A 23,080-nucleotide genomic window follows, 5' to 3' on the forward strand; every position below is an offset into this window, starting at 1 on the left:
TTGTCCCTCTTTTGCTCAGCTTCTTTATTCTCTATCATTTGGTCTTCTATATCACTAATTCTTTCTTCTGCCTCATTTATCCTAGCAGTGAGAGCCTCCATTTTTGATTGCACCTCATTAATAGCTTTTTTGATTTCAACTTGGTTAGATTTTAGTTCTTTTATTTCTCCAGAAAGGGCTTTTATATCTCTCGAGAGGGTTTCTCTAATATCTTCCATGCCTTTTTTGAGCCCGGCTAGAACCTTGAGAATTGTCATTCTGAACTCTAGATCTGACATATTACCAATGTCTGTATTGATTAGGTCCCTAGCCTTCGGTACTGCCTCTTGTTCTTTTCTTTGTGGTGAATTTTTCCGTCTTGTCATTTTGTCCAGATAAGAGTATATGAAGGAGCAAGTAAAATACTAAAAGGGTGGCAACAACCCCAGGAAAATATGCTTTAACCAAATTAGAAGAGATCCCAAATTGTGAGGGGGGAGAAAGGGGATAAAAACAGGTTCAAAAAGGAAGAAAGAAAAAAAAAAGAAAAGAAAAGAATTAAAAAAAAAACACATAAGAAAAATATAAAAAAGAAAAAATATATATATTAGATAAACTAGTTAAAATACGTTAAAAAAGAAAAAGGTAAAAGTTAAGAAAAAAAATTTTACCTGAAGGCGAGAAAAAAAATAAAAAATGAAAAATAAAAAAATTAAATTAACTGCAAGACTAAAAAAAATCACAGGGAAAAAGCCATGAGTTCCATGCTTGGCTTTCTCCTCCTCTGGAATTCTGCTGCTCTCCTTGGTATTGAGACCGCACTCCTTGGTAGGTAAACTTGGCCTCGGCCTTGGCTGGATTTCTTGTTGATCTTCTGGGGGAGGGGCCTGTTGTAGTGATTCTCAAGTGTCTTTGCTCCAGGCGGAATTACACCGCCCTTACCTTGGGCCGGGGTGAGTAATCCGCTCGGGTTTGCTTTCAGGAGCTTTTGTTCCCTGAGCACTTTCCGTAGAGTTCCGGAGGACGGGAATACAAATGGCGGCCTCCTGGTCTCCAGCCCGGAGGAGCCGAGAGCCCAGGGCCGCACTCCTCATGTGCGCCCTCAGAGAACAGCGCCCAGTCACTCCCGTCTGCCTGACCTCCGGCCGCGCTCTGAGCTCACTGAGCCTGCGACTGGTTCAAGGTAACACCGAGCTGTGAGCTTACTGTCGGCTCTGTCTCTGTAGCCGGCTTTCCCGTTCCAATACCCGCAAACTTTGCAACACTCAGACACCCCCGATACTTCTGTGACCCTGCGGGACCTGAGGCCATGCTGACCCCGCGTGGGCTTTGCCCCGGGTAGCCTCTGGAGCGATGTCCCTCAGCGGAACAGACTTTTAAAAGTCCTGATTTTGTGCACCGTTGCTCCGCCGCTTGCTGTGAGCCGGCCCCTCCCCCCAGGGTCTATCTTCCCGTCGCTTTGGATTCACTTCTCTGCCGGTCCTACCTTTCAGAAAGTGGTTGTTTTTCTGTTTCCAGAATTGCTGTTCTTCTCTTCGATCTGCCGATGGATTTTCAGGTGTTTGCAATCTTTAGATAAGCTATCTAGCTGATCTCCGGCTAGCTGAAGTAGTCTCAGCCTGCTACTTCTCCGCCATCTTGACTCCTCCCTCTATATATGGTATTCTTAAAGTAAGCTAGAGAAAAGAGAATGTTAACAAAGAAAATTGTAAGGAAGAGAAAATACATTTACAGTAATATATTTATTGAAAAAAAAAATTCATGTCCCCCAGAGGAAGTAGAAGTGATAGGCTCTGTATTTTCATTCCAAATAAAATTCTCTTTCTAAAAAGAAAAACAATCCATTTTTTTGGACATGTGCAACTCAATTGCGTTTTATTCAAGGGTCAGTGATGGTAGGTAGTCCTTGTTACTATTTTTCTTTCAAAAAATTTCTAAGTTTTCTTGGCTGTTCTTCTACCTTCATTTTTCTACTTGAGTTGAATATCAATTCATCAAACTCCAAGAAAAACAAACAAAAAAAGAACAATTGAGATTCTGATTGAAATTGCATTAAATTTATATATTAAATGGGGAGGTTGACATGTTACAAAATTGAATCTTTTCATCTACAAACAATGTACCTCTCTTCATTTATTTAGGTTTCGCACTTTGTTTTGGTCTTCAGTCACATTTTAATTAAGTTGAGGCTTAGGCATTGATTTTTCTAGTTTCCCCATGTCTGAGACCATCCCTCTTCCTCAGAACAGGTAGAGGCAGCTCTGGAGTTTCATTAAACACCTTGAAATACATTCTCTTTTAAGTCATCCAAACACCCCTGTGAGGTAAGATCGAACATTTCAGTCTTATAGGTGAGGAATATAAAAGGAACAGAGGAATGTATCAGACACACATATATTTTACTGAGTCTAAAGTAGGTCTTATCCCCATTTTGCAAATGAAAAAACCAGTTCTAAGATGTTAGGTTGACATGGCCAAGGCATACAGTAAACTAAGAGATAGGGTTCAACCCGGGGATGTGAGGTTCCCAGTCAGATGTCCTATTGGCCAACGGCTACTGCTTCTCCCTGGAGCTCTCTCAGACTCTCTGTACTTGTCATTTGTCTCAGTGAAGGTAACCTGAGACCAACTAGTCTGTTTCTTAGGGGAGGCAGCCATTCCCCAGTCCTTTCTCGACCTGTCATCTGAATGGCCCAGTACATACATCCATTCCCATGAATCAGTGATATGGTCATCAGTTCCATTGGTGTTGAATATGGCCTGGATACCTGGCTGCCTCTTACTCTCTGTTACAGAGAGTACTTGGGAGGAGGCCCAGGGTAGGAGGAAGCCTAAAGGAGGCCAAATAAATCTTTTATATTCCTGAGCCTTGCTTTTCTGTTATCTGACTGCTAGGGTTGAGAAACCCCATGGCCACGTCAAGTTGTCAGGGTCAATACTAGATGACCGGAGGCAGCTTGTGAGCATGAGAATCACAGAGTGAGCGGGAGGCAGAGCCTGACCTGTAGCTGTCCCTCCACTGGTACCCTCCGCTAGGAAAGACCTTCTGTCCCAGCAGCAGCCGCCTTTGCCATCAGCCTTTGCTATGTTTTCCCCAGATTTGTGCATTGATCTTCCTTTATCATTCACCCTTTGTCCTTTTTGCAGAAACAGAACATCACATACTTGCTTTTCTCTATTTGCCCACTGTAGGCACTTGGGTGCAGTGGCAGAATTTTAACCTCATCTTCCTGATTTTGTGTCCGTATGTGTGAATATTTGTGCTTGGATTGCCTCTCTTGTATCGTGGTGTATCTTGTATCGTGGTGAAATTAATTATAGTCCAGAACCCAGGCTCTCAGAGAGATCCCTGGAGGCCATCTGTCCTGGCCTCTGCCTCTGGGCAGGTCTATATCTGAATGGAGCCAAAAGGCTCCTGACTGTTCTTGGGGGCATCCAGAGGAGTAGAAGAGAAGCTGAGAGAGGGCTCCAGGTACTGGGAACTCTATGTTCATTGGAAGCACCTGTTTCATATTTTGAGACTTTGAGTAATGTTTCACTAGTTAAAAATGCTTTGCTCTTAAGAGTAGTAGGTTGAGGGGCGCCTGGGTGGCTCAGTGGGTTGGAACCTCTGCCTTTGGCTTCAGTTAATGGTCTCAGGGTCCTGGGATCGAGCCCTGCATCAGGATGTCTGCTTGGTGGGGGGCCTGCCTCTCAGCCCCCCCTCCCACCCCCGCCTGCCTCTTTGCCTACTTGTGATCTTGTCTGTCAAATAAATACATAAATCTATTTTTTTTTTTTTAAAGAGTAGAAGGTTGAGATTACTGGTCTGTGCCAAGTAGCTGGGATTCATGTTCTCCTTTGAAAGAATTTCAGAAATGAATATTTAAGCCAATTATGCTTGATTTCCTAGATTGTATAGGGAATGCTAATTTGTGAGAGAGGCAGGTCTGAGTGACTCTGAAGACACTGGAAGTAGGATTTATTTCTTTGGAACTCAGCAGGTATCCCTAGAGTACCTGCCCCTCCAAGGGTGTTGAGTTTTCCAACTCTAAAATGACACCTTCTGGAGTTGACTGTTATAATAACCTCATGTAACCCAATGCATAACCTTGTACTACACAAGGGTGCAGGGTCATGAGACAGAAACCTCAGATCTCCTGCCCCAGAGTGAATTACAGTCTATTTAAGGAAAGAGCCCTCCATTGTTAAGGTTTAAAGGGAGCTCTCACATAGTCCTTTCCTTCCTTGCCTGTTACCAGAAGCAATTGAGAGAGATTCAGGACTCAGGCAAATGGAGGTTAAAATATCCCCTTTAGGACCAGCAAAGCTGATCCTAGAGAACATAGTTTATGTCTGTGGACAAGTAAAGTTTCCAAAAGTGAGTCCTAGAATCAGACTTCTGCACCCAACACAGGTAGCACTGGAGAACCGCAGGCTTCTCCTATCGGTCATCACCCTACCATTTTGAGTTCTCCCCTAACATCTTTAGAATGGGGAAGCAGAGCAGGGTGGGGATTCATCTCTAAGAAAGCAGATGAAGAGAAGTGGTTGAGCTACATATGTCCTCTGAATTACCAACCTAGAGAAAAGACTCGGGAGTTCCTTTGAAGTCTGTCTGTCCATGAGGAGATACCAGATCAGGGAGAAGGAGGTTCCCTCCCCCAGGAAGCCCAACGGATCAATTAGACACATGCTCTAAGGCATCTTGGCTATATGTATTTTGGTATAAGATTCATATTTATTGCCTGAAAAGAAATGATCGGAATAGCACATGTTTAATCAGGCAGAATTTCTGGAGGAAGCATTGGGCTCAGTTTGGTGGAGAGAAGTGCACAGTTTTAAGTAGATTGACCTCTAGAAGTAGGGGAGGGGGGAGTTCAAGATGAGCTTGAACTGCAGTAAAATGAAAAAGGCCTTCCACCATGACAAACAGAGTGGGCTCTCGTGATCTGGGAGGTGTGGGTAATGTTATCAACCCCAGGAGCCATAAATGGAATATGAAGATGAGATGGCACAGTCCCAGCCGGAAAAGTTCACAGGCATGGGGCCCAGCTGATAAGTACAGTGGGTTGCCCATAGGTGGCAGCTGGGTTAATGGTTCCAGGGATCCAACAAAAGATGAAGCCCTTGGGTTAGAGCTCATGAGTGGGGGGGCCTCGCCTCTCATTCCTTACAGGTTTGATAAATTAGCAGCATTTTCTGGTTTACCATCTGAGCAGAAAGAAAGAGCAGAAAGAAAATGGTGTTTTGATTTGTTTGCTTTTTGTCTTACCGCTATAGGATGTAAGCGAGAGCTGTGGGTGTGTGAGTTCAATTGGTGTGACGCTTTGAGTTTTCTGTTGTTTAATTGAAAATGGTTTAAAATCCCATAGTTTCTGAGCAGGGAATTGGAAGAATAGTAATATAGACCTTTCAAAAACAGTAGGTGATTCAAAGGCCATATTCTTCTTGATTTTGGAAGGCTATGTGTGATTTTTGGTATAGTGGATTTTTCTTTCAAAACACTTTTTTCATAGGGTGACATTATAACCTGTTTGTCTTCTAAGAGCACCCAGAAACTGGCAGCTGAAAATTATGGAACAGAAAATCAACAGAGGAATAAAATTAACTATGGATGAATGTATAGATAATGAAGATGTAAGGAGAATATATTCCCATCTGATCCATTTGCTGCCTGTTTGACTATATATTTTTATGGTTATTTATCCTTCCATGTGAGTAAGTGGGATACCAGATGTGTAAGCTGGGTATTGTTAAGTTGGATTGGCTAATCCTCATGTCAGTCAGATGTCTGTCTGGCCATGTTATTGTATGAGGTAGAGTTTGCCGTGATTGCCCGCAGAGAGGCCCAGAGATACTTCTTGGGGATTTATTTCCATCTCCCAAGATTCAGTGAGTTGTTTGCTTACTATCTTAAAATAAAATAATATATGTAAAATGCTGAACACAATGCCTGGTATATAGGAAGCTTCTCTACTTCTTTTTGTAAAATATTTATTTGTTTGACAGGCAGAGAGAGAGAGAGTGCACAAACAGAAGGAGTGACACAGAGAGAGAGAGAGAGAGAGAGAGAAGCAAGCTCCCTGCTGATTAGGAAACCCAAGGGAGGGAGGTGGGGCTAAATCCCAGAACCCTGGGATCATGACTTGAGTCCAAGACAGATGTTTAACCAACTGATCCACCCAGGTGCCCCAGGAAGTTTCTCTAATTCTTAGCATGGAGAAATACTTAATGTATTTTAAACTGAAAGTGGTTATAAAGTAGCATATAAAGTATTATCCCAGTTCTGCAAAATTCAGCAAATCGTTGAGTCCTTATATCCCAGATGCTGTTTAAGGGGATATGAGAACTAGATAGGGAAGAACTTACGTTTCTTTGTGTCTCATTTAATTTTGCATCACAGAATTGTTTGGTGTGGCTGGCTAGAATGTCCTCTATAGATAGAAAATATTTGTTTTCCCTAATTCTGTTTTGGAAGCCAGGCACTGACTTTGTGTAGTTAGTGGTTGACACCTGAGTGGGTGCCCTCCCTGAGAAGTTAGATGAGTCCTGCCCACCTTCTCCTTGTGTGGATTAGGACAGTGCTTTGGAAGAGCTCATTTATCCCATTTTCACTCAGGAATTAGGATCGGAATTGGAAACACAGTGGTTGAGCTCTGTAAAGCACTAATGTAAACACAGCCCGAAGCCACACAGGAACCTCCCTTTTTGAGGGAGTCTTTGCTGGGAGAATGATCGCGGTGGTTCTCTTCTTTCTTCAATGTGTTGTCATTTGCTCATTGCTTTTTAGACCTTTTGGGTTTTTATTTTGGGAATCGAGAGACTTAGAAATATAGCTTTTGGTCCGTGGTTGATTGAGCATGTGAGTCAAATTGATAGATGCCCAAACTGGATTTGGACACTGGGGCCTTTTAGCAATGGAAATTCGAGTTTGCCGTGGTCTGCCAGCCGTGGTTGGCAATGCCTGTCCTGGTCCCTGCTCTTTACTTACCTACGGCATGGTGTAAGGTAAGTATTTAGGTTTCTATACCTTAGTGACTTTCCATAAGATCAGAAGGGATTTTTCAACCCATTTTCTAATCCTTTTGCAAGGGTTAAAAGACCTACATTTATAAAATATTGGAACCAGAAGAAAATCCCTGCCAAATAGTCACTGAAAGTTTCTTATCCTAGCAAGAAGAGGAATTCACAGTACGACATCCCAGCCCCTGAAGAAATGAAACCATTTAAGAATGAGAAATTATTTGTACCTATTCATTCCCAAGTCTTTTTTTTTTCAGAGCCCCTCATGTGAGAATGCAAATTACTGACCAACCTTTTGATATTTCTTTCAGGGACGCCTGTGTGGTTCTTTGTGAAAATTGCTCCAATTCGAAATGAACAGGATAAAGTGGTTTTATTCCTTTGCACTTTCAGTGACATAACAGCTTTCAAACAGCCAATTGAGGATGATTCATGTAAAGGTGTGTAATTCTGATTGTGCGCTTATATTTATGCACTGTGTTTTTTTTTTTTTTTTATTCCTGTGGTGTGACCCCCCTTCCAGAGAATTTGAGGTTGCCAAGGCAATCTCTGCCCAAAGATCAAGATTTAAACTTTAATTTGTATCGGGTAAAGCATCGTATCATTCTGGAATATATTAAGGGGGAAGAAGAGAGGGGAAAAAAGCTTTGTTTAGGAAAGCATTTGAATCAGTTTTATACCTTTTTAGATTAACCCTTTCCAGTAATGATTAGACAGAAGAAGGGAGGTGGGCACCTCTGGTAGCAGCAGCTTCTTTTCTGGGGTCCCCCGGATAGATGCCGGTCACCCAAATGAGGCAGTCCATGGCTACATTCATCTTATTTGTATGTAAACTTTGTTAAATATGATTGACTTCTTGTATCTCAAGATTGTTAAAGTAGATTTTAACATATCTCTGCCTCTGTGGTTGATTGAGTTAAGTCTTGGCTGGTGAATTCATTGGAAGCTTGGTATTAATGAGGCCAGGGTCTTGAGTGACATTTGCATATGGGTCATTTAATCAACCTGCAGATGGTAGTGCTCACTTCAGCTGTATCACAGGCATGTATTCTTTAAATAACACTGGGGGCCAAGGAAGGAAAGGGCTTAGAATTTCGAGGACAACGGTACTCTTGAAGAGCTTGAGCTAATCAGATACACACGAGGTGGCATGTTATTCCCGGAGGTGTGGGATTCGGAGGCGTCCCAGCGCTCTCTTCTGTCCCTCTTCCCCAGCGTGCACATGAGGTAACCTGGAGGCTGTAGCTCCCCTTAGCTGTAGTGCTTCTAGGGCCTGTTGCTGATTTTCCAGCTCCCTGAGAACCATGCTCCTTAAGGTTTCCCGAGATGCACCAGAGAGATCTGAGCGGAGTCCAGGGAGAAGCCAAATGGGGATGTGACAACATTGTGATTGTTAATTGTGCCTAATAGGAGGAAATAAAAAGCGTGATGTGGCTCCTCTCCTGGGCTGTGTCCTCTAGCACTTCTGGAGGCCTGCATTTATAAAGTTCAGAGCACAACACTGTGTATAACTGTCATCATAGTTTTCATCATATTTTTCCTTTTAACTGTCTGATAACCCAGCAAATCAATTGCAGCCTTCCTCTTGGTTTCAAGACGGCAGCAGGTGTAAAGTTTCTCGAAGAGCACCCCAGCCTCCTGCAATCTCTTCTTTTTCCTGCGGGTTTGTGATTCCCCAATTTCTGGATTCTAGCTTGAGGATTTCTCAGTATGATAGTGATTCCACGGTGAAAGACCGACTCGTGATTAAGTATCACCCTGCTACCCTCTAGAAAAGCGCTTTGCTTCTTTAATTGAATAAACTCATAAACAATTAAAGGCCATTAGATATTTTGCCATTTGTCTTTGTTAAGTTTTGTCTTAAAAATGTAAAGAGTCTGCAGGTTGGTTGAATCAGGCTGCTTGCCTCTTGCCACCTCTGGAAGGTCTTTGGGTGACACGCAAATGTTGTTTAGTAGGAAAGCCATCCTCAGCAGAGAGCACGCCTTACGTGCCGCCGAGGCTTCTGCATTCGGCTCTCGGGAAATGAACGAGGCCATCAATCAAAGTGAGGCAGTGAGATTCGCCTCGGTTTATTGTCCAGGAAAAAATATGCTCTACGTCATTTAACCTGAGTCAGTGATGCATTTCCTTGCTGATGAGTGTTTGGGTGCACACACACGCACGCACACACTCATGCTTACAAGCACACACGCACGTATGCTTCAGTACTCCCTGTAGGAATGCTGCTAGTGATCGCTTAAAGCCTTCTCCAAGACATGACTTTATAAGTTTGTCCATTTCCGGTGCCACGACAGATATATTTGGACCCTCCCTCCTGTTATGTCACTGTGCCCCTGGCCTCCTTTGAGTGGAGCACTCTACTTAGGACAAGGTCAAATTTTATATTCGTCAGTTTATGGTGGAAGAGCTCTCAAGCTTGTTCATTCTCAGGCCTTGTTCATTGTAAGTCTATAAACTGCAGCTCTGGCTGCAAGGATCGAGTCTAGGAAGATACTCTCCCATGTCGCTGGATTGTTCTTCTGACTTGTCGTTTCTTCTTGGATGTGCTCTCCCATTGGGAGCTTCTGGCAGATTCTAGCTGGGTTTTCAGTGCAGCATCCCAGTTGGCAGTAGGAGTCTTGAGAGCCTTGCTGATCCAAGGTTATTGGGAATTCACTTTTGAGTGGGAAGGGGAGTGTGGCTTATCCAAATCCCCAGAAATCCCCAGATAATTGCTCTTTGGTCTAGGAGCACATGTTTCCCACTATCAGATTCACCCTTTGCTTTAGTCAGCTGTGCTGAAATTGTCTTTAAAAGGAGATTTTGCTCCTTGATCACGCAGTGCCTAACTCTGAGGCTTGGGACAGGGCTGAGTGCCTTGCTAGTGATTGAAGAAGCCAGCGGGTGCCTCACATTTCCTCAAAAACAAGCAGCTGTGGACTATTTCAGCATCAGACACAAAGTAACTCCCCTTCACCCAGGCTCCTCTTTGCCCGAGCGTATCAATTCTCAAGCTCCTTTGTAGGAACTATCCAGGCCCCTGACCACCTCATTTTCTCTTTTATGCCCATCTTTTGACTGCTTCCCCTGGTTTCTGATACAAAGTGTCCACGGATGGCGGGAGCCAGGAAATGCAGGTCCGGCTACAGCTCTGTGTGTGTGTGTGTGTGTGTGTGTATTTGAAGTCAGAATGAGAGAGTAGATGGGAATTCTTGGCTGAAACGAGAATCTGTAATGTTCCAGGGGTTTCATTTTTTCTAATCTCTTGCTTAATCTGTTTTTTTTTTTAAAGTTTAAATTCAATTAATTAACATATAGTGTATTATTAGTTTCAGAGGTAGAGGTCAGTGATTCATCGGTTTTCTCTAACACCCAGTGCGCCTTACATCGCGTGCCCTCCTTGTGGCCGTCACCCAGTGACCCCGTCCCTTCATCTCCCTCCAGCAACCCTCAGGTTGTTTCCTGTGGTTAAGAGTCTCTTACGATTAGTCTCCCTCTCTGATTTCATCTTGTTTTATTTTTTCCTCTCTTCCCCTGTGATCTTCTGTTGTGTTTCTTAAATTCCACATATGAGTGAGATGATATGGTGATTGTCTTTCTCTGATTGACTTGTTTTCCTTTCTTACTTTCTGTTATTATAGATAATTGATAGTGGCTGCAGGATATTTTTCTCTGTCCTATTCTCCCCTTTGAGCGAGGAGGCTTGGGTACCTGGGTAGAGAAGAATTAGATGGTGAGGCTCAGAGTTTTCTCTCCCCATTGTTCCCTGAAGAGTGAGGCTGAGTCATCCCTCTTGATTTGTCTCTTACCCCACCAAATAATCTCACATTAAAGGAGTGAATTCACTTTTAAAGACTCACGTATTTACTTCCACACAGTAAACTTGAGCCAGATTCAGATCAAAAAAAGAACGTAAAACTTTAGAAGAGATGTTTTTAAAGGCCAAGATTGAGAACGTGTGGGGAGGATGCTCGAGCAAGCTGTTCTAACTGTAGACCCTTCCTCGTATCTCTTTCTGTATGATGTTTGTGAGGCAGTCTTGGAAAAGAATCTGGGCAGTGGATAGAAGCCACAGGTCCCCTTGGCTCCTCCAATACTAACATTTTGTCTGTCTGCCCTTGGGATGACAGGAAGGTGATGATTTAGTGACTCCTCCTTGAAGAAGCCACTCTAGAGTTTTGGTTATTTCTACACTGTTGAGGAAAAGATCAGGGGAGGAGGACCTGAGAATCCTTAGGCAGTGTCCACACTGACTGTCCATCTTGGTCCCCGGTGTCCTCTATTCTCTTACATACATTGGGTTACAGCACCAGGTCCTCTAATAGAATCTGTGATTCTGCAGATTAGGACCTGCCTGTCCTCACAGTCTCCCCACCAAAGTCAGGACTCCTGCCAGCCATCCTCTGCAACTTCTACTCAAAGCGACTTGGCATTCTTTCCTGGGGCGGGGGCCTGCACGTCAGTCTTGTCTCCGATCCCTGAACTTACTTATCCTGGGAGGAGCTAGAATTTCATTTCATCCCAGAACCCTCTTGTCTGGCTGAGGCAGGATACATGGCTGTGTGGGCTTAAGCAGCCTGATGGGGGTCTCGCCCGCATTGAATTCTGTTGTGTGGTCAAGGAAGGGGGATGTGGTTGTCCTTATGGAGAGTGGAGAAAGGATCCAAGGAGTACGTTTTAGCCAACTGCTGGATTGTACATTGTGTTTTGTTCCTTCTGGCCTTCTTCTGCTTTCATGCTTCCCCTTCCTGTCCACCCCCACTCACCCCAAGGACACCCAGTACCTGTGTGTGCTGGGTAGATACAAGTCAGCCTGAGACCGGGGGGAGTAGAAAAAGAGGGAGTGGGAAGTTCTGCCTGTGGAGGGGCAGTATCCAGGAAGGGCACTCTTGAACCTTATCTTCCTGTGGAAAAGGTCCACTGTGCTTCCCCAAAGGAAAGTCATCCTGAGCTAGGTTCTCATTGGGTAGTCTCCTCCCATTTGGCCTTTCGGACAATAAGAAATTGTTTCCAGGAGGGTTTCTCCTGATGGCTCTGGTCCAAATGGTACCTGATATGGTCCATCATGTTCGTTTGCTTCTCCGACATGGTTTTACTCTCATTGTGTGGCTGTCACCCCAGTCCCCCAAACCAGGAACCAAGAGACTGCCTCGGTTGCCTCTTCTTTCCTTCTGCAGCTGTTGCTCCCCGAGTTCTGGGGGTCTTACCCCTACAGCTGTATTCAAGCTCTCCTTGTTGCTGGGCCCAGGCCCTAGGATTGACCATGCATGCAGGACCTCTTGCCTGGGGTCCTGACTGGTCTTTTATCTGTCAACCTTGTTTTTAAAAAGCCTACCATGCTTGTTCCCATTCTGTTTCTCTAAAGTGAAGTTGGTGTGTTTCTTCCTTCCCAACCTATTAAAACTCCTTCCTGGTTCCCCATGGGTTTCAGGATGAAGTTCAAATTTCTTAACCTGTTATCTTGGTTCTTACCACTGACATTCTTCTCCCTGTGGCCCCTGGCAACCACTTTAACATCACTTCAGGCCATGGTCTTCACCCTTTTCCCTCTACCAGCTGTGCCTCTTCCATCTAGCCTTTTAGGTTGTCTTACTCTTCACTGACACATTACTCTGTTTTATGGTTTTTGCCTTCGTAGGTGCTGTGCTTTCTGTGTATAACATCTCTCTTTTTCTTCTTGTGTTTTAATTCCTACTCATCTTTCAAAATTCTGTTCTGGTGTCACTTCCTCTGCCCTAGCCCTAAGCTATGCCTTCTCCGAACAGTCTTGACCATACCATCCTATACTCATGTCTGTCCCAGAATTTAGCTTCCATATCACGGCTTTTTAAAAATTTATCGGGCAGTCTTCCCTGCTGGGGTACATGCTCTTTGAAGCCGGGTTCCGTATCTTATTGATCTTATTATCTCCAGTACCTAGCACTATGCCTGGCATGTAACAATTATGTTTACAGAATTAATACATGAATGAAGGAAGTTTTTCATCAGGCCCATTAGAAAATATCTATATTTCAGCAAGGAAAACATGGGGTGTAACTTGGAAGAGAACTTATTTCCTTCCTTCAGAAAGCCTTCCTTCAGGCTCTGTCTGACCATGCTGATAGAGGTGTGATGGAGAATTTTACAGTTTTGGTCCATTTCCCCATCGAACACCCATTCATCTTCCCCTGCCTTCCACTCAGCCAGTGGAGAGCCAGCTCCTTTGAGATCCCCATTCCTGGAAAGGTTTCAGGGCTAGCCCAGAGCGCAAGAGGCTAGCCAGAGCCTGGGGAAATGCCCAGAGGTCCAGGGATCTTTCTTTTCATCCATTGTGCTAGATCAGCTTATGGACCAGGACCCTGAGCTCCCTGCCGGGCAGGGTCTGGGGTATCTGTCATGCCATCTCCTTCTTATCATCTGTGTCAGAGTTTGGTCGTGGTGGGGGTGTAGTGATGGCAGCGGAGGGGTGGGTTGGACCGAGCGCTTGCAGAGCCCTTGCTGATCTTTTCATGCACAGCTGTGCTTTACCTGATGGAAAAATATACTTTCTGTTCTTGAAAAGCCTTGCAGAATTCGATTGCAGTTTTGTTTCCAGCTAAAAGAGCCTAACTCTGAAAAAATCCAAGTTCAGTACTAGGCTCTTTGGGATTCCTGTTATTTGGGGAACCTCTCACCAAGAGTCCTTCCCCCATCCCAGAACAGGCTAAAATATGCCCTTGCTTTCTCCCCACCTACCCAGGGGTATTAGATTCATTTCTTATTCCCCTGGCTTTGGAGATTGTAAGGCACTGGACGGCCATTCAACTAGCTTGTCCTTGCCACCCCTGGAACCAGCTCAGTCTCTGCTAGATCAGACCATGTGTGGGTTGGGAGCAGCCTGAGCCCAGTCACAAATTCAGAGAAATAACTCAACTGTCTGGTATCATCTAGTGGGAAAGCTTTGGGCCAGAGTGGAAAGATCTGGGTTCTAGAATCTTTGTAATTGTCTAGGCATTCTGTGCCTTGGTTTCCCCATTTGTAAAACGGGACTAAAACCTGCCCTACTTACGTCACAAAGCTAAGATTAGAACAAAGTGAAAGTGCAGGTAAAAGTAAATTGCTACACAACTTTGAGTGTGTCTAGATGCTTTTCTGAGAGCCAGTCTGGGTTGGGAGGAATGCAGAGGAACTCACAGGAGCCCAGGGGACAGTCGGTGTGTGGGTTCCCAACAGTGTAACCGGTGGTGTGAATGTCCGTGACCTTCAGTACGTGATTGAAGCTGTCTTTTCTCTCCTCTGTATGCTCCAGGCTGGGGGAAGTTTGCTCGGCTGACCAGAGCTCTGACAAGCAGCAGGGGTGTCCTGCAGCAGCTGGCTCCCAGCGTTCAAAAAGGCGAGAATGTCCACAAGCACTCCCGCCTGGCCGAGGTAAGGACAAGGGGCTAGCTCTTCGTAAACCTTACTTCCTTGGGTCTGTGCACTAAGAAAAGGGTACAGAACAAGTGCATGGTTTGGAAGGGACCTTCAGGACCCTCAGATTCATGTCTTGGTTGGGTACACATGATGTGTGACTTTGGGAAAGTGACCTCAGTCCTTTGACCTCTGGATTTTCCGTTAGGTAAAAGGAGTCTGCAGATCATTCCAGTCCAGCTTATTGAGGTTACATGTGTCAATTCATTTCCTTGAGAGAGTAGGAAAGAAGGTAGAAGTGCTACATGTATGAAGGGGTGTTTATTTATAAACCATAAATAATTTCATTATTTGATCAATACATATTAGAGGAAAACAATAGGAAACAAACAAAAAATCACCTGCAGTCCCACTAACCAGATGGCTTTGTTATAATTTTTGTATGCATTCTTTAAGTTTTTGTTAGGTATATCCTATTACCTAAAGAACAATAAATACATTTTTTCATAGTTAATATTTATGAAGTTCAAATGTATCTAAGAATCAATGCATATATTTAATGTGTTTGTGTTACCTTTTCTTCACTTTATATAATCATGAACATCTTTCCAGGTTAATAAAAGTACTTGAATTTATCATTGTTTTGGTAACCTTTGTCGTAAGGAAAACCTGTGGTGGTGGTATGTTCCCTGTTGCAGGGACAAATGAGTGGCTGGGAAGCCAGGGCAAGGGGGTTCACTAGGTTTAATGCACCCCAGTGATTCTTACCGGTTTTGGTGGTTCTGCATCCAAATTGTGTATCATCTTTGATGGTGCCTGGCCTTCATTTTTCCCACTCAGCCTGGGTGGAGAGTGAAGAGTGTTACCCTTGCGCATGGCATGTTTCCGACAACATAAGCTCTCTGTTTGCCGGCTGATGGCCGGCTTGGTGCAGCTTACGTTCAGGGCTCTGAATATTAGATGGTTCACTACTGGTGATCTTGCAGCATCCCAGAACCTCTGCCAACAGTGGGGATGAGAGCATTCACCTGTGTCACGTTTGAGAAGAAAAGGCACTTGGAAGCATAGCTTTTGGTCCTGATGTGGGCTCAGTACATCATGGAAGGAAATCTAAAGGAGACCTTTTGGCATACAGGCTGAACTTATCCTGTCCCTGCTGCTGCTTTTTGTTAACAAAGCAATCTCCTTTCCTGCTGCTCTCTGCCTTGCTGACTCTTACTCAGCTGCATTCCTGCTGTTTGCTCCTCGTGCACACCAGGCTCGCTCTTCTCTTAGATGTCTTGTGTGGCAACTCCTTCACCAGCTGCAAGTCTTGGTTCAAGTGTCTTTTTCTCTGGGGGGCTACCTGCATCAGTCAGGGTTCTCCCAGAGAGAGAACCACAAGGCTATTTATATATTCAGGGATTTCTTGCAAGGAGTTGGTTTATGAGACTATGGGGACTGGCTGGGTGAGTCCAAAATTTGTAGGGCAGCTTAGCCAACTGGAAACTCTTGGAAGGATCCAATGCTAAAGTCCACAGATGGTATTTATGCTTCCTCTGCTTTGCTCTTAAGGCTTTTCCACTGATTAGATGGGGCCCACCCAGATTATAGGGTATAATCTGCTTTCCAGAAAGTTGGCTGAATGTAGATGATAATCACATCTACAAAATTCCTTCACAGGAATGCTTAGATTAGTGTTTGATCGAATAACTGGGTACCGGTGGCCTAGCCAGGTTGACCTATAAAACTAATCATTAGAGTTCACCCCCTATCATCCTGTCATACACATTTCCTTAAACCATACTCACTCACCAAATAAAGAGAGTTACAGAGTCATACTTCCACCTAACATGATCCAGTTATCCTGCATATAACCAAAAATGCCAACTCTTTCCACCGGAGAGGGTGCAAAATCTTTGGGGGATGTTTACTCTTCCCTTTGGTATTCTGTAACTTAAGTAACTGAGGTGTAAACTGTTGTTAATACATCTTATATTTGATAAGGGAATAAGAGAGGGAAGAAAATAAAATATTTGCTTAATAGATATATGCAAATATGTATGTCATATATATACACAAACATTCATGAGAAAATAGAAATACTCATACCTCCTAATTCTCTCCTATTCTTTTTCTCCACTTAGTACCTTCTAATATACTATAGAACTTATTTATTTATTCTGTTTGTTCGTCATTGATACATCCCAAGCACTTGAAACAGTGTCTGGCACATAGTAGATGCTTATCATTAGTGGTTTTTGTGTTTTGTTTAAATTGATTGAGTGGATGAAAGAAAGGAAGTGATGTTCATGCTTTTGTTGACCTCCTCTGGCAGAAGTAGTTGCTCATTGATTGGCAATATAAGGCAGACATCTGGGTCCCATTTCAGGGACTAGTTAGCCTGGCGAGAGGCTTATGGATTTTACTGATCTTTTCAAAGAACCAGATTCTGATTTTGTTGATTTTCTCAAAGGATTTTCTATTTCTACTTTTATTGATTTCTGCTCTAATTTTTATTATTACTTTTCTCCTACTTACTTCGGATTTAATTTGCTCTTCTTTCTTTTTTAGTTTCCTAAGGTAGAAACTTAGATTATTAATTTTTACTCTTTCTTCTTTTCTCGTATATGCATTCAGTGCTATAAATCTTCCTCTAAGCACTGCTCTCACTGCTCCCCACAAATGGGCACAATTTCTTTGTTCATTTTCATTTGGTTTAAAATATTTTAACATTTCTCTTGAGAGTTCTTTTTGATCCCATGTGTTATTTAGAAATGTGTTGCTTCATTTCTGAGCATTTTGGGATTGGATAGCTATCTTTCTGTTACTGATTTCTAGTTTTAATTCCACTGTAATCTGAGAGCAGACATATGCTTTCTTCCTTTTAAGTTTGTGAAGGTGTGTTTCATGGCCCAGAATGTGGTCTCTCTTGCTGAATGTTGCAGGGCAGTTTGGGAAGAACATGAATTCTGCTGTGGTTGCATGAAGTAGTTTATAGATTGTGAGTCACATCTGGTTGATTGATCGTGGTGTTGAGTTCAACTACGACCTCAGTGATTTTCTGCCTCCTGGTTCTGTCCATTTCTTGTAGAGGATTCTTGAAGTCACCAACTGGATAGTGGATTCATCCATTTTTCCTTGTAGTTCTCCCAGTTCTTGCCCCACATACTTTGATGCTCTCTTGTTAGGCACATACAGATTAAGGGTTATTGTTGTCTTCTTGAAAAATCGACCCCTTTATCATCATGTGATACCCTTCTTTATGCCTGATAACTTTTCTTGCCCTGAAGTCTGGTCTGCCAGAAATCAATGTAGTTACTTCTGCTTTCTTTTGAGTGTTAGCTTGGTATATCTTTCTTCACCCTTTTATTTAATCTATCTGTGCCTTTATATTTAAAATGGGTTTCTTGTAGACAATTGGATCTTATTTTTTGAGCCATTTGGACAATCTTTGTCTTAAATGGCATACATAGACTATTGACGTTTAAAGTGATTATTGATACAGTTAGATTAATATCTGCCATATCTGTAACTGTTTTCTATATTTTGCCCTTGGTCTTTGTTCCTATATTGTTGTCCAATTTTTCTGCTTTTTTTGTGGTTTTAATTGAGTGTTTTTTTTTTTTTAAGATTTTATTTATCTATTTGACAGACAGAGATCACAAGTAGGCAGAGAGGAAGGCGGGGTTGGGGGAGAAGCAGGCTCCCTGCTCAGCAGAGAGCCCGATGTGGGGCTCGATCCCAGGATCCTGGGATCATGACCTGAGCTGAAGGCAGAGGCTTTAACCCACTGAGCCACCCAGGTGCCCCTTAACTGAGTGTTTTATATGATTCTATTTTCTCTCCTTTCTTGGCATATTATACTTTTTCTTTTACTTTTTTAGTGGTTGCCCTAGAGTTTGCAATATATATTTACAACTAATCTGAGTCTATTTCGAAATAACACTGTACTGCGTCATGGGTAGTGCAGCTACTTTATATAGTAACAAAATAATCCTAATTCTTGATTCCTGCCTTCTATTTTTTGTATCATTGCTGTCATTATCCATAAGTGTAGGTAAGCATATATATGTATATATATATATATGTATATATATACACACACACATACATATTTGTGTATATATATATATATATATATATACACACACATATCCATAGATGTATATGTATATACACACATATATATGTATATATAATATTAATAAATATGTATTCATATAGAATTAAACACATTGTTGCTATTTTATTTTGAACAACGTGTTACCTGTTACATCATTTAAGAAAATGAAAAGTAAAAGTTTTTATTTATCTTTACTTATTCCTTTTCTGATGCTCTTTCTTTGTGTAGATCTGAGTTTCTGACATGTATTATCTTCCTTCTCTCTGAATAACTTCTTTCAACATTTCTTGCAAGGCAGTTCTACAGGCAACAAATTCCCTTAATTTTTTTGAGGCAAAGTCATTATTTCTCCTTCACTTTTTTTTATAAGTGATTTTCTTTATTTGAGAGAGAGAGAGAGAGCGCAAGAGCGAAAGCACAAATGGGGGAGGGGCTGGGGCAGAGGGAGAAGCAGGCTCTCCACTGAACAGGGAGCCCCGAGTGGGACTTGATCTCAGGACCCGAGATCATGACCTGAACCAAAGGCAGATGCTTAACTGACTGAGCCACCCAGGCACCTCTCCACTTTTGAAAGACAATTTCATAGGGTATAAGATTCTTGGCTGGTGTTTACTTTTTCTTCTTTCAACTCTTTAAATATCCAGTCAGCTCTCTTTTGTTTATGTTTCTGAGAAGTTAGATGTAATTCTTATCTTGGCTCCTAATAAGTTAAGTGGTTTTTTTTCCCCTCAGGCTTCTTTCAGGATTTTTTCTTGACCTTTGATTTCCTGCCATTTGGATATGATATGCCTAGATGTGGTTTTTTTGTTTGTTTGTTTGTTTTGCGGCCCTGTATCCTGCTTGGTGTTCTGTGAGATTCCTGCACCTGGGATTTGGTGTCTAACACAAATTGGGCATAAATTCCTAGTCATTACTGCTTCAGATATTTTTTTTCTGTTTCTCTCTTTCTTCCCCTTCTGGTGTTCTCATTACACACATTACACCTTTGACAGTTGTCCCACAGTTCCTGGATATTCTGTTTTATTTACTTATTCTGTTGGACTTTTGTTACAGGATCTCTCTTCCTTTAGCACCTGTAGTTCTTGGTCACACTACTTGGAAGAATGAAGAGGTAGACCAGACAAAGAGTGGTTGGTGGGCAGCAAGGCAATGTTTATTAAGCATGAGTACAAAGCTCTCAACGAAGGAGGGGACCCAAGAGGCTTGCTGTTGGAGTTTCTAAGTTTAGGGGTTTTTATGAGCTCTTCTGCAGAACCATCTTAAGCAACCAGGGTGTGCTGAGTTGTAGCAGTCAGGGCTTTGATCATGTATCTGTCTACCTATTAGGTTCATGTCTAAGTGCTGTTGGTTGTTTTGGGCTGACTACTAGGAGCTTTTGTCTTAGCTGCCCCTTGCTCATGATAGTGACAAATGCTCTGTGGCTACTTGTTTTATTTTAGGACATTTTGCAGAAGTCATTTCTGCAAAGTCTGCAAAACAGAATGTTGGTTGGGCCCTGTCTAAGCTGTGAACAGAATGTTAGTGCCGTTGAGGTTAGCTGACCTGACTCCATGTTTTCTTGTTGGGGACCCTGGCCCTGACTCCCCACTGTCCAAGTAACTCCTACACTTTTTATCTTTGCTTTTTGGTTTTGGAGGTTTCTATTAACATATCCTCAAGCTCAGAGATTCTTTCCTCAGCTGTGCTCAGTCTGCTGATGAGCTCATCAAAGGCAGTCTTCATCTCTGTTTTAGTGTTTTTGATCTTTAGTATTTCCTTTTGGTTCTTTCTTAGAATTTCCATTGCTTTGCTTAAATAACCCATCTGTTCTTGCATGTTACATTTTTCATCAGAGCCCTTCACATATTAATCATAGTTTTAATTCACGGTCTGATAATTCCATTGCCCCTGTCATGGCTGCGCCTTGTTCTGATGCTAGCCGTGTGTCTTCAGACTGTTTTTTGGCTCTTAGTATGACTTGCAATGTTTTGAAAGCTGAACTTGGATGTGCTAGGCAAAGGCTCATGGGTAAGTAGGCCTTTAGAGGTATGGGGGTGATGGGTCAGGGAGAGGCAACATTGTATAATTCTATGTTTAGGTGTTTTAGGGACTTTATGCCCCCTGGGATGTGAATTTCATGAATGCCTCTGAGTATTTCCCCTACTTCGGCCAAATGAATTATATAGGAGGGCCCAGAACTGGGTATTTCCCTCCCTTCCCCCAGGGCAGGGAGGCTCCATGAAACCCAACGCTTTAGGCTCTGGTTATACACTTTGTCCTAAGGGCAGGCCTTTCTGAAAGAGAATAGAATGCTCTGGTGCATTTCAATATAGTTACATTTGTTCTCCTGTTCCAGAAACAGGAGGGGATTTTTTCTCTGATTTTCAGGGAGGATCTGGTACAGCTCTTGGAGATAAAACTCACAAAACCAGCTGGCTCTCCCTGGACTTTGTAACTGTCAGACTTGGCCACACTGAGCTTCCAGAGATTTGCCAGTTTTGGGAATAGGTTTTCCTATCTGGTGCTAGTTTTTGTGGAAGCTTCTTTTCATGGGTTTCTTCTCTGGCAGGTTGTCACTTTTATTCACCTGCCTCCTACTGTAGTTTTTGGTGTAATGATTTACCTGCAGTTTCACTTCTCTGACAGATCTAAGAATTGTCAGTTTTGGGGGTTTGTTCAGATTTTCACTTGTTAGGATCAAGTGACAAGTTCCAAGCCTAACTTCCTGGACTGGAAACTGGAAGATGGCTAGTAAGTTTGAAACAGAGAGAGCTTTGTTCCCTGGCCATAGCTTGCAGCCAGTTTCCTGCTCAGTTTTCTCACTGGTCGGTGCCATTAGCCAAATGGAGATTGAGTACGAGTATGGATATGCCTGGCCTCTCCCCCTTGTAGGAAAAATTTGACACAAAGCTCAAGTGCACTGGAAATAGCAGTTTTGTTTTTTAAATGGATTGAACTTGGTATTTTCAAGGAGAACTTATTTCCCTGTTTGACTATTTTTCCCTGAGCTCTGGCAATGTGGCTTTGGCCCTCACTTTACTCCTATGTCTCCCTCCTGGACTGATTGTAGGAAAGAAGGAGGCACTTACTATGTGCTAGGCTCTGTGCTTCTTATCTTCAATACTCCGGGCAGCTCAGAGCAGTTTTACAGAGGGGGAAACGGGGCCATAGGGAAGGTCACTAACTTGTTCATGGTCAACCAGCAGGACATGGTGGACTTTGGATTGAGAACCAGGTTTATGTGACTTTAAACCCAACCCATTTCCGATTAGGTTGGTTCCTTCTCTGCATTCTTTTCTTCCCAGTCCTGTGCTGTTATACAGCCCAAGGTTATTCCAGACCTTCTGGCTTTAGATGTAGTAGGGGTCCATGATCTCCCTCATCTCAGGATGGAGAACAAAGCCCACCTTGTCTGCTGTTCTTGGGCACCTGTTCCCTTGCTCTCCGTTTGTTTGAGCATTTGTTCTTTTACAGACCAGTTTATTTTCAGATTCTGAAAGTATCTTAGTCAATATGTACGTCTGGCTGGAGGACCTTTGTCAAGTGTTGAGTTTTGTGGGATGCAGACGCTGGGTAACATTGATGAAAGAAAAGGGGGAGGAGGCAGCCCTGGGCTGGGGGAGCACCAGACCACAGTGCAAATCGGAGGGAGGCTCTGCAGCAGAGAGGAGTCCCACACGGGGACTAGAGGAGTCCCACACAGGGTGGAAGGGTCATGCCTCTCAGCCACTCTCCTGATCAGCCATTGGTAGTGCCTCAGCAGAAAGTTGGGGTTTCCATCCCTTAGGAATCTGATAGGAGGCTGTCTGCTACCTGCACCTGCTGCTGGGTAGAGAATCCTCTCCTGAAGTGGGATTTGAAGGGGCACATTTCTGAATTTACTACCATGCTTTCTGCCTTTATAGGGCGGAGGGTCACTGTCAGTGTCTGAGAGAGCATTGCTCCTGCTCTGTAGGATTTCACCTTGATTTTCACGTAGGGGTGACCCTGCTGGTGTTTGGTGTGTCTGGGAGCACCCTGCTGCCGTGCCGGCCGCCCTTCTCCCCCTGGAATGGCTGTGGGGAAGACCGGGAGGGGAAACCACATTTCCCTGTCCCCTCCTCTTTGAGTCCTTCCCTATGAGCGAGCCAGGTCAGGATGTAGTCTGAGATCTGCCATTGTGGTGGCTGGAGCCCGGGAACATCATGCAGCCAGGTCCCTAGGAGGCGCGAGGTCCAGTGCACGAGGCTCTCCGTCTCTCTGTACGGACATCTGGCCACTGCCGTGCGTTTCAGCATTCTGCTGCTGTTCTTCATGCAGGGGATTGGAGTGCCGGCCCGAAACAGCGCTCAGCTCCAACCCACTGAGCAGCGTGTCCAGTTGTGTGGTTACATGTAGGGCATTTCATCTCTGAGAGCTTTAATTTCTTCCTCTTCCTTGTTTTCAAGTGGAGGCAGTGAGTGCAAATGAGAGTAATAGGTGCCCATAGATTTGTTTGGGGCAGGGAAGTTTCCGAACTCAAGCACTATGACATATACTAAATGCTCAACAAGATTAGCTTAATATTAAGTTTCAGTGTTCGGTTCATTAAGTCCTTTTGAAAAAAGTTCTCAAAAGGGGAATCCTGCCATTTTGGACAAAATGGGTGGATATTAAAGGCAGTGCTAAGTGAAATAAGTCAGA

General features: G+C 43.4%; 1 protein-coding gene across 3 annotated transcripts in view; it reads left to right on the top strand.

Moving 5' to 3' along the window:
- KCNH1 (potassium voltage-gated channel subfamily H member 1) overlaps window positions 1–23,080 on the top strand; it is a 382,012-nt gene that overhangs the window by 43,101 nt on the left and 315,831 nt on the right. For all 3 annotated transcript variants that reach the window (XM_059146887.1, XM_059146889.1, XM_059146888.1), the window contains 2 exons: window positions 7,296–7,424; window positions 14,234–14,352. In XM_059146887.1, coding sequence (XP_059002870.1) covers window positions 7,296–7,424; window positions 14,234–14,352 — 248 coding nt within the window. The remainder of the gene's footprint in view (window positions 1–7,295; window positions 7,425–14,233; window positions 14,353–23,080) is intronic.

The sequence above is a fragment of the Mustela lutreola genome, chromosome 14 (genome assembly GCF_030435805.1).
Source record: "Mustela lutreola isolate mMusLut2 chromosome 14, mMusLut2.pri, whole genome shotgun sequence".
In the NCBI taxonomy this organism is placed as follows: Eukaryota; Metazoa; Chordata; class Mammalia; order Carnivora; family Mustelidae; genus Mustela; species Mustela lutreola.